This window comes from Pristis pectinata, chromosome 2, assembly GCF_009764475.1.
Source record: "Pristis pectinata isolate sPriPec2 chromosome 2, sPriPec2.1.pri, whole genome shotgun sequence".
Classification (NCBI taxonomy): domain Eukaryota; kingdom Metazoa; phylum Chordata; class Chondrichthyes; order Rhinopristiformes; family Pristidae; genus Pristis; species Pristis pectinata.
Window position 1 is genome coordinate 131,985,037 of NC_067406.1, and position 16,594 is coordinate 132,001,630.

The 16,594-nt window shown below is 37.5% G+C and overlaps 1 protein-coding gene across 1 annotated transcript in view; it reads right to left on the reverse strand.

Moving 5' to 3' along the window:
* Nucleotides 1-16,594, reverse strand: part of smarca5 (SWI/SNF related, matrix associated, actin dependent regulator of chromatin, subfamily a, member 5) — a 36,580-nt gene that overhangs the window by 15,395 nt on the left and 4,591 nt on the right. Inside the window, exons 2-11 of the mRNA XM_052045208.1 lie at nt 16,468-16,551; nt 13,371-13,537; nt 11,216-11,316; nt 9,992-10,092; nt 8,845-9,024; nt 8,298-8,453; nt 6,624-6,755; nt 5,626-5,694; nt 3,531-3,640; nt 42-268 (exon numbers count right to left, since the gene is read on the reverse strand). Coding sequence (XP_051901168.1) covers nt 42-268; nt 3,531-3,640; nt 5,626-5,694; nt 6,624-6,755; nt 8,298-8,453; nt 8,845-9,024; nt 9,992-10,092; nt 11,216-11,316; nt 13,371-13,537; nt 16,468-16,551 — 1,327 coding nt within the window. The remainder of the gene's footprint in view (nt 1-41; nt 269-3,530; nt 3,641-5,625; nt 5,695-6,623; nt 6,756-8,297; nt 8,454-8,844; nt 9,025-9,991; nt 10,093-11,215; nt 11,317-13,370; nt 13,538-16,467; nt 16,552-16,594) is intronic.

A 16,594-nucleotide genomic window follows, 5' to 3' on the forward strand; every position in this document is an offset into this window, starting at 1 on the left:
TAACAAAATAAACAAAAGATTCAAACAGAGTCTCAGCCAACCTTGATCCTTCACTCTTGGCAGCAGTTTGTCCAATACTACCATCTTTCCACTGTTAACCACGAGGTGAGTATCAGTAGTATAAGGTGGGCCAGGCTCAGCTCCATCAAAAAGATAGGGATGGTTGCAACACTTGCGTAGCTGCATCAGTATGTTCAACAGACGCATTTTGTCCATTTTCCCTGAGGAGTTAAGGATGTCAATATCCTTCATTAAAATCCTGGTGTACCTGTAAGAAATATCACAAGTAACATTCAGACAAATTTGGAGACGTGATTTTTTCCCCCTTTCGTTCTTCATGAAAACAGTGCAACTTTGAGTATACAACTAAGACAAAGACTAGAACCCCATCTTCACCCTCAGAGCTTGTACCAGCAAAGCACTAGCACATTCAGATCTATAGACAGAAGCCCACACCCAGTGATCAGTGTGCATAATGCACAAAAGGTCTTCATTCTTTGACAAGAAGTACAGAAAGCACTAAGTAGTGCCTACTAAAAAAATGAGTAATAATTACTTTGGGACAAACATTTATAGCATCAAAACAGGTTGTCTGAGCCAAATCTGGAAATTAAGCTTCACAGTAGCCCCCTCCAGTCCTCTCTCTTAACCCTTTTTCTATTATACCATTTTCATTTCTTTTGTGCTCTTACTTACTAGTTATCTTTATTACTCTACATGCTATCATGTTCCATATTACTACAGTGGTCAGACATTGACAGAATTTAAATGGCTGTAAAACAGCCCTACTGGTTTGATGACCATCTTATAATAGTAACTATAACGGTAGTTCTGTCCTTAACCCAAAATTATAATATGGTTGTGACATATATGGAATCTCTCTTTAAGGGTCATTGACAGCGAGACAAATGTTGCATAATTCAGTAGATCCTAGTGATAGTTAAACAGATTTCAGGAAAGTTGTGCTGAGCTAGGCACAGATCTCAATTTTCTCTTGGATTGGTGTGGAAAATAAAAAGATAGAAAAGGAAGCGCAGCATCTGTAACCTTAATGGGGTAACCTGTAAAAAAAAAAACTGGAATCATCACGTTCACCTGGGAAAAGTCCAAATCCATATATCATTTAAAAACCTGGGTACTACTTGGAGAAATCAATCAGGTGATCAAGGAACCCAGTTTGAATTCTCTCAGCAGCCAAACACAAACAATATACAGATCAGAGGGGAGTTCACTGTGCTATGGAATCACAACTTTATTCCAGAGTGCATTGGGTTAATCAACACACACACACTTTTACAATAGTGAATTCATTCCATTAGTTCACAAATGTTCTCAATGCCTTACTGTGAAAGGCTTGGTGGGATGGAATATTAAAGGTACATCCAGGAGAGCTTTTGAGCCAGTATGTAGATAGTTTTACTTGAAAAGGGACAGTACTTAACCTAATCTTGGGGAAAGTAGCTCCAGGTGGTTGGAGTGTCAGTGGGAGAACATTTTGAAGATGGTGACCATAAATCTGTAAGTTTCAAGGTAGTTATGGAAAAGGACAATGATAGGCTATAAAATTAAGATTCTGAATTAGGGAAAAATACATTTCAAAACTGGCAAGACAAGATCTGACAATATTCGACTGGGAGCAACTCTCTGCAGGAAAATCTACAACTGACAAGTAGGAGTCATTCAAAAGTGAATGAGTATTTAGGGCCAACATGTTCCTATAAAGGTGAAGGTGAGGAGTGGTCCCAGAAAGAATGCAGATCATTAGGCAACAGAGGAGCAATCAGTGGTTGGAACCAGCAGATGTGGGTGAGGTCTGAAATGAATGCCGAGGGAGAAGGTTGCTAGGGCTCAGAGAGATTTTTAAATCTTCACTAGCCACAGGTGCTGGATGATTAGTGGACAGCAAACCTGGTACTTTTATTCAATAAGAGCAGCAGGGATAAGCCAAGCAAGTCTAACATTAGTGGTCATAAAGTTTATGGTCAAAATTCTGAGTGACAGGATTAACCCTCATGAGGAAAATTAGGAAATGATCAAAGACACATTGCTTTGTTATGGGGAGATCCATCTGATGAATTTGATTAAAATTTTTTGAAGAGGTAACAAAATAGGTGAGGGTAGTGTGGCTGATGTAGTGGATTTGGACTTCAGCAAAGCCTTTGACAAAGTCCCACAGAGGAGACTGATCCAAAAAGTCAGAGCCCTTGGGATCCAGGGCAAATTGGGTCCCAAGGTAACATAGTAATAGGAGGAAATGGGTAATGGTAGAGGGCTGTTTTGTGATTGGAAGCTTGTGATCACTGATGTATCGCAGGGATAGGTGCTGAGATCCTTATTGTTTGTTATATGCACGTGATCTGAATGTGGTATTAAGTATGATCAGCAAGTTCGCAGACAATATGAAAATTATCTCCATAATAGGATCATCTTAGCCAGTGACCTGGGTTTAATTGTGGCCACTGTCTGTAAGGAGTTTGTACTTTCTCCCTGTGACTGCGTGCGTTTCCTCCCACATTCCAAAGACGTACGGGTTAGGAAGTTGTGGGCATGCTACGTTGGCACCGGAAGTGCGGCGACACTTGTGGGCTGCCCCCAGCACATTCAATGCAAAAGATGCATTTCACTGTGTGTTTCGATGTACATGTGACTACTAAAGATATATCTTATCTTACAGGACAATACTGATGAGTTAGCAAGATGGGCAGAGCAATGGAAGATGAAACTTAATCCTGAGGAGTGTGGGGCAGTTCAGTTTGGGAGAACTAATCGGCTACAACATACACAATGAACGTTAGGGTCTGGGGCAATATTGGGGAACAGAGGGATATTGGCATACAAGCCCAGGGTTCTGTGAAGATGGCAGCACAGGTATAGTGAAGAAAGCAAACTGCATTCTTGCCTTCATTAGCTGGGGGCATCAAATACAAGAGCAGGAAGTTGTGATGCAACTATACAAAACATTGGTTAGGCCACAGCCAGAGTACTATGTGCAATTTTGGTTGTCACACTATAGGATGGATGTGATTGTCCTGGAGAGAATACATAGGAGATTCACCAGGATGCTGCATTTCAGTTGTGAGGGAGAGACTGGGTTTGTTTTCCTTTGAGTGGAGAAGGTTGAAGGGGGACCTGATTAAAGTACAACAAAATTACGAGGGACACAGATGGAGTAGATGTGAGAAACTTTTCCCCACAACAGAGGTGTCTAAAACTAGGCAAGCGCAGTTTAAAAGGGCAAGAGATTTAAAGGATATCAGAGGAAGAACTTTTTCCCATCCAGAGCATGGCTGAAATCTAGAATGGACGAATCAGAAGCTCATATTTGCATAATATCTAAATGAGCACTTGAATCACCAAGGCATAGAAGGTAGTAGCCAAAGTACTAGAGAATAGAATTAGTACAGATGAGCCTGGTGAGTCAAAAGTTCTGTTTCTGCCTTGTATGACTGTGAGTAATGCAAAAGAAATTGTGCAAGATTATGCCATGCTTCATAATGCAATAAGTTATTACTTGCAGGTTGTATACTCACCATTCCCGTTGCATTTTGCTAAGGCCTACATACATTTTGACTTCCTTTTTTGGTGGCAGACTCTTTTCTACCTCAGCTTTAATACGTCGGAGAAGGAAGGGTCGCAATACCTAATTCAGGTTAGAATACATGCTCTTTACACACTGATGGTGCCCATGGAGGTAAGTATAAGAATGCAGTTACAAATGCTATAATTAAACACTATAGAGGCATTTTCAAAAATATATTTTACCATGCCAAGGATTCAAGTACTTCTGTAGATATAGGTTAAGAATTCAGTTAAATGGACACACCTATATACGCAGCAAATTTAGATCAAAAATATTTCATGTTAGATGCAACCTACTTTATTGCAAGATCACAGCATCCAAAGCAGAACAAGTTCACAATGGTGCCCACAAACAATGTCAATTAGTTGGAATTAATTTGAGTGCATTAATTGGAATTACACATTTGCAAGAATCTATAACTGTTCTCCATCAAACAGACCCCAACTTAGGGGTATCCTGTTTAGTAAAGACAAGCCTAAATGTCTTTCCTCATTCTTCAAAGGTACTTGATAAACATAGGTACAATAAAGAAGCCCTGATGGGCATAGGACAGCTTCAAACAAAATATAAAAGTAGCCATGAAAAGAAATATTAAAAGTTGTGAAAAACTTGGTCAAAGAGGCATGGTAAAAGAGGTTTCAGAGCTTGGAGCAAGCAGTTGAAATGGCGCAACGATGAATAACAGGGATGAGCAAGCCACAGAATTGGAGAAGTGTGGAGATAAGACAGGGATCAATATAACTACAGAACAATTTGAAAATAATGATGTTTCTGGACCAGGAGTAAAAGTAGCCGGGGATTTGGTAGAAGGTGAGATTCAGGTTCCAGTTTTCAAGTTCAAGTTTACAGGTGGCCAAGAGAATCCTGGAATAGAGTTGAGCCAACAATGGCACATTATCTGCAGAAATAGGTTGTCTTGGTGATGGGGTGAACAGAGCACCAGAATGTTAGCCAGGATCAAGTAGGACAGAAAGGATACAAACAGTCTGTTAAGCCTCAGACAGTGATAAGATTCTGTAGTGTGGGCCAAACACAAAACGCAAGCCTGAACAAGTTCAACTCCATTTCACCCATTGCAAAAGTACCGCAAGGAAAAAAGTTTAAAAAGACAAAATATCCATTTAGTTCTTCACCCCATAATATAGAAGTAGTATCTTGCAATCTGAAACTCACAAATCTCCTTTCCTCGCTAATTAGTAGCAGTTGTACCAGAAATGCAGCAGCAGCTAAGCACGTGTACTAATTGGGCAACTGACTCAAAATTAGAATTCATGGCAACCCAGGGACAAACCTGATGGGCCTCACTGAGGCTCAGTGACCAAAAGGACACAAAGTTTTGGGAGTACCACATTTGAAATGATTAAAGTTAGTAGTGGTTGGTACAGCCCTTATCACTAATACCTATAAAACAAACACCCATTTCATCTTCCAGTTGTCCCTGCCACTGCCCCACAAAAGAAATAATGGTCAAATGCATTAATGCCAATTTCAACAATACTGGTTATATCATCTTGTGCCAAGTTTCTTTCCCCTAGAAATAGTTTGCACCTTGTTACATTCATAGAAGGCAATAATCTCTCACTAATACTCATTCCCTTAAACTCTTCTAATTAAGTAGCGAGGGGTATGTTGCAGGTCCGATTAGTTCAGGCAACAAGGGTGCATATTAATGCACCCAAGGATAATTCTAAATATTTAATAGTGCCACCACACAATGTTCTGGCCAATATTTATAATGGGTGAATTATCATCTGTGTCCAAAGAACAGCCTGGACTATGAAGTTATAACTTTTTAATAATTAGGTAAATTAATTTATATTTAACAAATGTATTTAACACCTATAAAACAAACACCCAGTGGCATTCAAACCCACAAAGTTTAAGTCATCACAAAATGTGATGCATTACTCCAAAATTATTTTAAATTACTTAAGGTGATTTGAGTTAAAAAAAATAGCTGGAATTTTCCTTCAAATTAAGGTGAATCACAATTTTATCTACATTTCAATATTAATAACATCAGTGTCATTTGAAATGAAACTTACCATATGCAACCGTTCAACTAGTTTCTGATCTCCAAAACAGTTATTTGTGTCAAACCATGAATCAAAGTCCTAAAAAAAAATGAAGAATTTTGCTCATTCAAGTCCAGTGTTTGACCACATTTGCTGTTAGCTCTAACAACCCAATATCCTATATCACTTGGCAAATTGTTAATTAGCAAAAGCAAAATTTCCCTTCCTAATCCTCCATTCAGGCATGCCTTAAATTAAAAAAATGCCCAAGATATTGCATAGCTGAATGTCAAACTTTGTTTCGCAGTTTCTCATTAAAATACTTTGAGTATTCCATTAAAAAGATATACAAATTCAAGTTGTGGCTGACGTGCAAAGCCACAGGTGGTGATAACGTGGGATATTATTTTCATCTACATCAGGATAGTTAATGACACAGGGAATTCATTGGTCATGAAAGATTTAAGCAAAGTTTAACAGCACACATTATCACCAACATGCCTTGAATGTAATTTTCAATTGTCACACAAGATGGCAGAATTGTTCAAATTATGTTAAGGATAAGCATATGAAAAAGGGACAAGGTGAGCAGACAGATTCAATATGCTTGTTAATCGAAGGCAGTTGTAATATACATAACGAGGAATCTACGAGTGGACATTTTGAGCAGTTAAAATCTGGAATGCATTGCCAGGGGAGTAATGGAGGCAGATTCAATCACAGTATGCAAAAGAGAACTGAAAAAGCAATTTAAAAAAAAATTACATAGTTAGCAAGAGGTTGGGCAGTGGGATTAGCTGAAATGCTTATGCATAGAACTGGCAAGGATTCTTTGGGGCAAATGGCTTCCTTCCGTGCTGTAGTTTCATGGAACAGTACTGTCCTTGCACTCCTGCAAAATACAAGCTTTTCTACTGAGCACCACAGTCATGGACAACATCTCACGCCTCAACCGTGGAATGTCTCACTTAATCTGAATGAAAGGTTACTGATAGAATCCCTGTTAGTTAGCCTTTTTAAGTACTTACAGCAGAAGAATTGAAGACATCAGGAAGAAGGAAGTTGAGCAGTGCCCAGAGTTCATGTAAGTTGTTCTGGAGTGGTGTACCAGTGAGCAACAGTCGATTTGTTGTCTTGAATTCTCTCACTATTTCAGATAGCTGCAATAACATCAAAAACATCACAAAACAAGCTGGCTTAAGACTTAAAAATCACACTCAGTAATACAATGGTTAGATTCAGAGTGAATTCAAGAGGTTACAAAGCTATTTGGATACGTTTTTATCCATGATTCACACCATGCATTCATATGGTGGCATTGAAAACTGAATACTTTGCAAAATGATTCACAAGGGAGAAAGGCAATTAAAGTCAGATCAGCCTAGAAAACCAGAAAGATAGGGTAAAACTGATGAGAACAGGAGGACATGAGACAGGTACCGGGGTGATAACATGTGAGAAATGAGCTCATTTCTCACAAGTTATCACCCTGCTACCTGTCTCATGCAGGTTGAGCAGCATCCGTAGCTCAAATGGCAAGGTTTAAAAAAGGGAAAATGTAAAAAGGGAATTAAAAAACAGCACAGAAACAGTAATCGAGTAGTTCAAGAAAGAGGGGTCAAAAAGGGCTTCTAATCCTGTAGGCAAAGGGTAAGGCCAAGTACTATACACTGCTGCTGCTGGATTATCCATGGAAAATGTAATTGAGATATTGGATGGGTCAAAAGTTGTAGAGAGTACTAGAAAGGCTAGCTGATAAAATCATGCAGCCCAGATGGTATACATCTTAGGCTGAACAAAGCAAGTATGTGCAGAACTGATTTCAGAACTGATTTCAGATTTAAAATTCATAGATTCCTCTCCTCCAGTTCCAGAGCTGAGGAATGAACAATCACATCTCAACATAAAAGTACTGTGTGAAAATGTCACCAAAACATGGGGTTACAGTTTGTTGCCAATTCATACCAATTGCAAACTTGCATTAAACTATTTCAGACCAAAGCACCACTTGCTATGAAATCTACCGGCCATGAGTGACAGAAAATGACCCTTTGACTAATAATGCTGACAGTGGATGGATAACACAACAAAAAGACAGAAGCAGAAAGAATTTTTTTAAAATCATTCTATCAACCATAATTGCGTTCTACCACCAAATTCTGATGCAGGGTTTTGATCGAAAACACTGACAATTCCATTCCCTCTACAGATGCTGCTCAACCTGTTGAGTTCCTCCAGCAGATTGTTTGTTGCTCCAGATTGCAGCATCTGCCATCTCCCACAGAGAATTTATTATCCTCTATTTTTCCCTCAAATCTTCAATCTTGTATTTTTTGGTCCTTCACTATCCCATTCTCCCTATCACAGCTACATTTATTCACCCAACTTAAAAAAATATATATAGCCGTACTGTTGACCATTTTACTTTTTTGTTGTCCTTTACATTTCATGCTTTAGATGCAATTTGGCCCTTGGCTTCAAATGAAAAGTACTTTGCTTGGAAAAATCTCATACTTGGGATGTATTTCTCAATGTATTTTTGTCTAAGATCATGGCAGTAGCAAGATCAACTGTGTAACATAAAGCAAGCTTGCATTACTTTAGTACACTTTTTAGTAAAGGTTAGCAGAACTGTTACCATTATCTTTGGGTTACTAGAAGGGGTGGAGATGATGGGGAGAGTGGATGAAAAATAAACTTACCTTAGATTTTTCATTTTTGATTCTATGGGCTTCATCTATGACCAGATACCTCCAATTAAACTTTTTGAAAACAGATTTCTCCCTGATCAACATTTCATATGATGTCACACAGACATCCCACTCTCCAGGCAGAAGGACATCTCTGATGAAAGCAGCCTGACAAAGCAAAAAGTTGTCTCTTTAATCAATCATTCAATTTTCTCTTATGCAACTGAGCTAAATCAGAACAAAACTTACAACATATACAGCAGTTAAACTTAACCTAATAAAAATTCAGAAAATTATTGTAATATCAGTACAAGCTATAATGTACTATGAACAATACAAACAAACAAGATGCCATTCTTTTTACACACAAGTACTAGCAGAGATGATGATCAGCTAATAAAAAGGATGAAGAACTTCATCTGATTTATGTTGGGGCAATTGTAATTCTGCAGATCAAATTAGCTAACTGTTCTTGACCAAATCAGCATTTCAGGATACTTTAGCAACCAAACTCTGTAGACACTTGTTGGATTATCCATTAGCATATAGTAGTGCTTACCCGTTGTTCCTTGTCACCAATTAGACAAATGGCTCGAAGAGTTGGTATCCATCTCTTGAATTCAAGCATCCAGTTATGGAGTGTAGATTTAGGGACTAGAACCATGTGAGGTCCAGGAATGCTTCTGTAATGTTTCATGTACCCAAGAAGAGCAATAGTTTGTAAAGTCTTCCCAAGACCCTGTTAAATGAAGTATAATTAAATGTTTCACTAGCCTTTGATTGGGAATAACAACACATTTCTGAAAAATATATATGGGACTACCATCCTCTACAGCCTGTTCTGCTATATTTAAATCATGGCTAATACATCTTTTAATTTCATATTCATGCCATGGCTCCTTGCCGCTCAATACAGATACTTAAAATTTCATTACAAGCAAAATCTTGAATAGACCTAGGTTAACAGCTTTTTGGAGGGAGTTCAAAACAGCAACTATCCATGTGCTTCCTGACATTACAAATACTGAAATTTTAGACTGTTTCTTCCAAACATCCAACAGAGAAATAGCTTCCTCAGAAATCTTGAAGGTACCTTCAGTGTGAAAATAATACTTTTATTTTAGTGGAAAGCCAATTCACCGAGAAATACAATGACTGCACCTCAACTCGTCTGAGGTACAGCTCACCCAGTTTTGGCAAAAGTTCCCAAATGTTAATTACAAAGACGTTAGAATTGACAGGATCAAGCTTGTTCATCTTTAAATTCACTGCTGAGATCAAAAGTAGGCAGCTAATCTTCATCTTACTCTACTTTGCAGAGGCAGTTTGGTAAAACCCAATGGCTTGCCAAGTTATTTAAAAATCATTTAAGAGTTATTGCCGCTGGTAAGGAGCCATTTTGCGCAAGGACTGTGAATTTTCTTTCCCTAAAAGGATATTAACAAACCAGATGTATTTATTTTCATATTAACAACTTGGTTGTGTCACAATCACTTCTTATTTCTTATTTATGTGAACAAATTAAAACTGCCTCACTATCACAGGATTTGAATTCCTATCTGAATCATTAGTACAGGCCTCAGAATTTTCAGTCCAATGACATAACCATTATTCAACACTACCCCGTATCTCAAATTTGATCAACTCTTAATTTTTAATATCCACAATCAACATTTCTAATATCCACAATCAATCTAGATTCATACCATTTCATCTGCTAGGATACCATTAATGCCATTTTCATATAAAGAAATGAGCCAGTTCAATCCACGGATCTGGTAGTCCCGCAGCTTCCCTCCTTTTATATCTGTGGAAGAGATTCCAAACAGTTACTGACTGCCGCCATTAAAAAATGTGCACAAAATACAGTTTAAGTGGATATGAAATCATTCTCACGACCAGGAATTATTTAACCAAAGGCACCTGACCAGCCCGAGAGAGCAAGATGCAAAAAGCTCCATTATTATCTGTTAATGTCAAGACCTCAGTGTTTGGATAAAGAAAGCGGGCATTTAAACAAGGACTTCAAAGCTAAAATGGGGTTTACAGTGGCAGACTAACACTATGGCATTGCAGGCCAAATTAAATGCTAAACATAAAGCCAAATATATGGAGACAAATAGATGCAAGATATAAACTTCATCAGGACAAGTATTTACAGAGAAAAATTACGGTGGTAGCGATAGTATTATCATAGGAATGGCTATCAGGGTTTTGATTATGCCGTCTGGACAGGGCACATACCACCTGCAGGATTATAAATTAATCGATCACAGGATCCTCAAAAGAACATTATGCAGATAACCTAATCAATTATTCCCTGTGCACATTCATTAATATATCTTAATGTAGCCCAATACTAATGTGATGACTCCACCTGCTTGCTGGAAGCTACGGCTCCGTGAAAAATAAACTGGAGCAATTTAAACTCTGATCCTCTCAAGCACAAGGCTGAGCAAAATATACCACTGAAACCAGAGTAAAGGGTTGGCTTGTGAAGCAATCATTTCATAATGACAAAAGATAATCTTTGAGTTACATGCTGAGAGCCTCTGAGTGCTCAATGTTGACAATGACTATCGATGTGCATGGCTCAAAAAAAATGTAAAGGTATCAAAGTCACAAATTTGCTGGTATAATTCAGTGGCCTCAACACCATTAGCAGACTGCCATAAGAGGGATCCTTGGCAGAACAAAGAATGTAGTCAATAATGTCAAAGTAAGTGCAAAAGGAGGATAAAAGCTGCAAATTATAGCAGTCTCAAATGTTCCAACAGTTTAATTTGGACTATTTTAACAAAAACAAATTTTGCAAACCAAATGAAAGGAGAACAAAGCATACAAATGTAAAAGCAAGTGAAAACAAAAGTAGTGAAAACTCAGCTATGTTAACAAATGTATGGATCAATGAATAAAATGGCTTTACATACATGATGGGGATTCTTCAAACCTTGTGCAGACATTGGTTGTCTTGCTATTTTCTGACAGGAGTTCTTCATCTTCTTCCTGCTCTGTACGACGATGCCGATAACTAAGAATTAAAAGTGAATTGTTTTGTGCAATGAGTCACCACTATATGCTAACGTTTTTAGTGAGATGTTACTTCTGCCAATTTCAAATCCTATAGGTCTACAGTCATGTGAAAATAACCAATATCACACATCTTATCCAAGAGTGGAGACTGCTTAGTAACTTTGTAGCCAACTTTGATAAATCTTTGGAGCACTACTCAAAACAATTAATACAAATGACAACTACTTGAAGGGCAATTTGAAGTCTAAACAATTTTGAAATTGCTGTTATTCAAATACTTGTGCTTTTCTAAACCCAATGGAGGCTAAAGAGTATAATGGTATAATTAATGTAAATGAAAATACCTAGGTATTTACAACATGTATGAGGCTTTATAATGATTTCTCTGCCAATATTCTTTAACAGTTAACTAACTTAGAAATGAGATATTCAATATAAGGCAGAGAGATATTTTATTTACCATATTTTTTTACATGATTAAAAAAGAAAGTATTGAACATCAGTGAATGCTATGCAATTCAAACTTTAAAAAATAAAAACAGCAGAGGCTACACTTGTCAATTAGATTATGGTTTAGCTCCCTTTACCCACATAAAGGTATATGGGTATACCTCAACACACTACTGGATAACAAAAATCCTTTGACCTCAGTTCAGAAAACTTGTGCTGCCTTTCCAATACCCCTTGTGCGAAGATGGATTTTCAATCTGAAATGGACCAACTCTAATTTTATCATGGCCTTTGTTCCGGATCCCTCAATAGCCTGAACAACTAGTTTTCCTGCCTTTCCTTACTATGTCAATTAAGAATTATGAACATCCCAGTTAGTTCATCCTTCACATTCAACAAGAATACAAAATTGTCCTCATTAGTTAACACCCAATATTATTTATTAAACATGCACTGGACCCACTCACAAGGGCAATACACCTTTCACAAATTGTAGTGCTCCAAATGGCCATCTGCACGTCACAACAGAGTACATTCCAACTCCATTAAGGTAATAAACATTGCTCAATTTGCTTTATTTTAATATTTGACACTGCTTAATATTTGCATCAGTGCACCAACTTCAGTAGTTTGTATTAACACCCAAATCACTTTGCTCCTTAGAATTCCTAATCCCGTGCCATTAAAATTAGTGCAGGTAGTTCTGCTACATCACAATAGCTGTCTTCCTTAGAAACCCCATGTTATAGAAAATCTTGTTATAAAAACTGTAAATGGGGAAAAGTGGATTGGGGCTAGAGAGTTTTAGATTCACAATAAAGTTAATTTTCCTGTAAGATTTTCAGAAGTAAAAGATGCTATTAATAGCTGAGAGTTTGTTACTGCAAGCCAAAAATACTGAAGGCTGTATGTTACATTGTTTAGTAGAGTATTGTAGCACAAGTAACAATAGAAGCAATTGCTTGTCAATTTCCAATGGCCTCCCACAATGAAACTCGTAGCCTGTGTTCTTAAGAGACAATGGCGTTTGACTACTGTGGGGAGGTTGCATGTAAAGAGTTTTTTTTCCCTAGACCGTTTCTCCCCGCCCCCCCCCCCCCCCCCCCCCCCAAAGACACCTTTAATTTTGCTTGTCTATTTCTAAAGTAATTCTTGAGTCGTTCTCTAGTTCCCGATCATAATCACAATATAACCAATTCGGCCCGCTTAATAAATGTTTCCTAATTCATTGGTTGCACGACATCCAATTTGCATTATGGAAACACATTTTATAGCAGAACTACCTGTACTCTGATTACTATCTTGATTTCAGTGCACATGCTTCCACACTGAACTCCACCTGCCAACTTTTTAACCAGTCAATGGTCAACCTATTGTGCATTTGTTGCAGTCTGATCTTCATAACAGTTCTCTACCCCTTCATCCTAGTCACTGACATGTATTGTAAAGATCTGATGTCCCAAAAGTTCAAGAAATTAAAGAGGTACTTTCAATCAAACATCAATTCTCTATGCCTTTCAAATATGAAGAATTGTTTTAAACAGAGCTACACAGAATCTGCACCTTCAATGCAAAATAAAAACATTTCCTGTAATATCTTACTCTCCAACCGAAAGCAGTGTCTGCTTTTCATCTTTCTTTATGCGAGGACGCCCTGGTTTCATCTTTAGAGGTGAAGTTGGTGTCTTCTGTGCAGCGGGCTGGATAAAGTGGGCAAAAAGTTCGGTCTGTTGCAGTAGATAGTCAAATCTATTTGCTCTGTCTGCTTTCTGCCAAACAAAAAAAACATCATGTTAAACAAAGCTATAAATTAAATCAAATGGAGGTGGAAAACAGAAAATGCTGGAAACACTCGAGAGGAGAGATAGCTAATATTTTAGTTCAATGACCTTTAATCAAAACTACTTCTAGTATTTTTTAATATTCCAAATTTCCATCAGCTTCAGTATTTTACTTTTGGATTACTCAAACTGACATCATAGTGCATAATCACTTTATGCTGGGAACTGCATATTAGTTTTCAATAGCAATGAATGTTAAGTGATCTTGGAAACGGTAATTTTACATTAAAAGCTTATTTACATTTAATTGGCATTGGTTGCATATTTTATCTATCGAAGCACTATGCAACTTTTCAGTGGGAAATAAGAGCACATGAACTTTCACATTCATTATCTGCACTTTAACTTTTGAGAACAAACTCAAAATGCTCTTGTCAAACAGCCCCTTTGAAATGACAGATTTATGCATTGTGCTTTATGCATTTTATTTTGGTAAACAGAAGTAGATCAAGTAAATTCAGTAAAACTTAATAGGTCCACTCAGCTTTATTGATCTCCTAGCAACAACATAACTGACCCATTGGGCTTAGGATGGTGCCCCAAGGAGCTTCTGCACATCTCAGAGTTATGATTGGCCTTCAACAACCATAGCATTGCTGTGGTAAAAGTTGCTAATAAGACCAATCTATACTACTTTTAACTTTCAGCAACATTGCCCCATTGTGATGCTCATAGAATGCAGCAATTGTTAACATATGGAATGCCCAAGATCATGATTTCACTTAAAAGTTGCTTATGTCACCACAAATTAAAATAACATCTGTACAATCTTGTAATGCTACAAAAAACATTGCTGTAATTCACAACTTCTAAATCTACAAATCTGAATCAAAACAGAGCCCTGCAATAAAAATGTGACAACTTAATAAAAGCAATAAAATTGCTCAACACTTCCAGAAGGAAGATGGTTGTGGCATTAGTCTAGCCATAGGACTCCACTACAGGAGTTTCAGGCTAGTGTTCTAGACCCAACAGCTGTATTGTCAATGCCCTTCCTTCCTTGAGAAAAATCATACCAGCGGTACAGAGGAACAGCTGATAGAATTGCCGCATGACAGCTACAGCAACCTGCGTTCACTCCTGACCTCGACTGCTGTCTGGAGATTGCAATTTCTTTCTGGGACTGTTCAAGTTTCCTCCAGGTGCTCTGGTTCCCTGCCATATTCTAAATATGTGCAGTCTGAAAGGTTAACTGGTTATTGCAAATCGGTCCTAGTGTGTGGTTAAGTGGTAGAATCTGATGAAAATATGGGGAAAAATAAGATTGGTGCAGAATTAGTGTAAAAATGGGTGCTTGATAGACAGTGTACTAGTGATGTCTTAATTGGGCCATTGTCTGAAATAGTAGTAAAAACACCCAATATGAAAAGGCAAATTACAGGTCATTTTCACTCTCTAGCCCTGGTGATACTGAAAAATATACAATTTAAGCCTGTAATTAAAATATATATTGGGACATTTAACTACCTGCCCCACATCAGACTGCCCTATAATTTGGATGGATATTTGCAGTTGTGTACAAGCAGGACACAGTCACTTCTACTTATCCCAAACAAGCTTACATGCCACAGTATCAATTATGGTTACATTTTCATACACTTAGGTAGCTACACCAGCTGATCTAACATTTTGCAAGTTCAGCAAACTTGCAAATCAATGACTGATTTACACCCTTCCTCTAATAAGACACTGCAATTGCCTATGCCAGTTTACAAACTAAAAGTACTCACTATTCAACATCCACACTACTTTTAAATGTAACATTCCAAATCATGTTCTTTAAAATTGAACTGAACACCCAATGCCAGATATTAACATTTCTTCCAAAGGGACTTTAACCTGCAAGAAATCCAAGAACCACTACCACTCCCCCCTCCACCCAGTCATCTATTCTTTGTTTTGCTTTTTAAAAAAAAAGGGGCAAAGTTTTGGATAGGAAAAATAAAGATAAGGAATTGTATCTGAATAACTAGAAAGAATACAACAAATAGGAACAGGGGTAGGTCAAATGATCCTCCAACCTGCCGTCATTCAATGAGATCATTGTTGATCTAATCTTGGCCTCAGCTCTATTTTCCTGTCAGTTCCTCTAACTCTCGACTTCCCTATAGACTAAAAACCAGTTCATTTTGGTCTTTAATATAGTCAATGAATCAATCTCTCCAGATCTCTCGAATAGAAAAATCCAAAGTCTCATGACCTTCAGAGAATAAATTCCTTATAATCTCCATCTTAAAAGGTTGACTCCTTATTTTGAAACATTTTATTTATTTTATAAACACTTTATGTTCTGGATTTATATCTCCCCTCTCACACACACACACACACACACAAAGAGGAGCATCTACTTGTCAAATCCCCTCAGAATGTTTTTCCAATTAGATCATTTCTCATGCTTCAAAAATGAATGTGGGCCCAACCTTTGCTCACAAGTTAACACCTTCATCCCGTGAATTAACTTTGTCAATTTTTTCTGAACTGCCCCAATACAAGTATATCCCTCCTTAAAATAAGCAGACCAAAACTATCTGCAATGCTCCAAGTGTGGTTTCAACAATGCCCATTAGAGTTGTAGCAAGCTCTTTCTACTTTTATAGACCAATCACTCCTGAAATAATTCAAAAAGACACCTATTACATGATCCAGGATATGTACACAATGCAAAAGCTTTCCTTACCTCTATATATCATGATAATACAAGAAGCTAAACATCTTTTATTATAAATTAATAATTCATTATTAACAGAAAATGCTGAGAATACTCAGCAAGGCAGCATCTGCAGAGGAAGAAACAAGGTTAACAGATCAGGTAAATGACATTTCATCTGAAGAGCTCTGATCTCCTTAACTATACTTACCATTTTTTCTTCATAGGCAGGATCCTCCTCTTTAACCTCTGGTTTTGGCATTTTGAATGTAAATGCTTCATCGGTACTTTCCATCTAGTAGAGAGAATATATTGGAAGCTCTAAGGTCAAAAGGTTC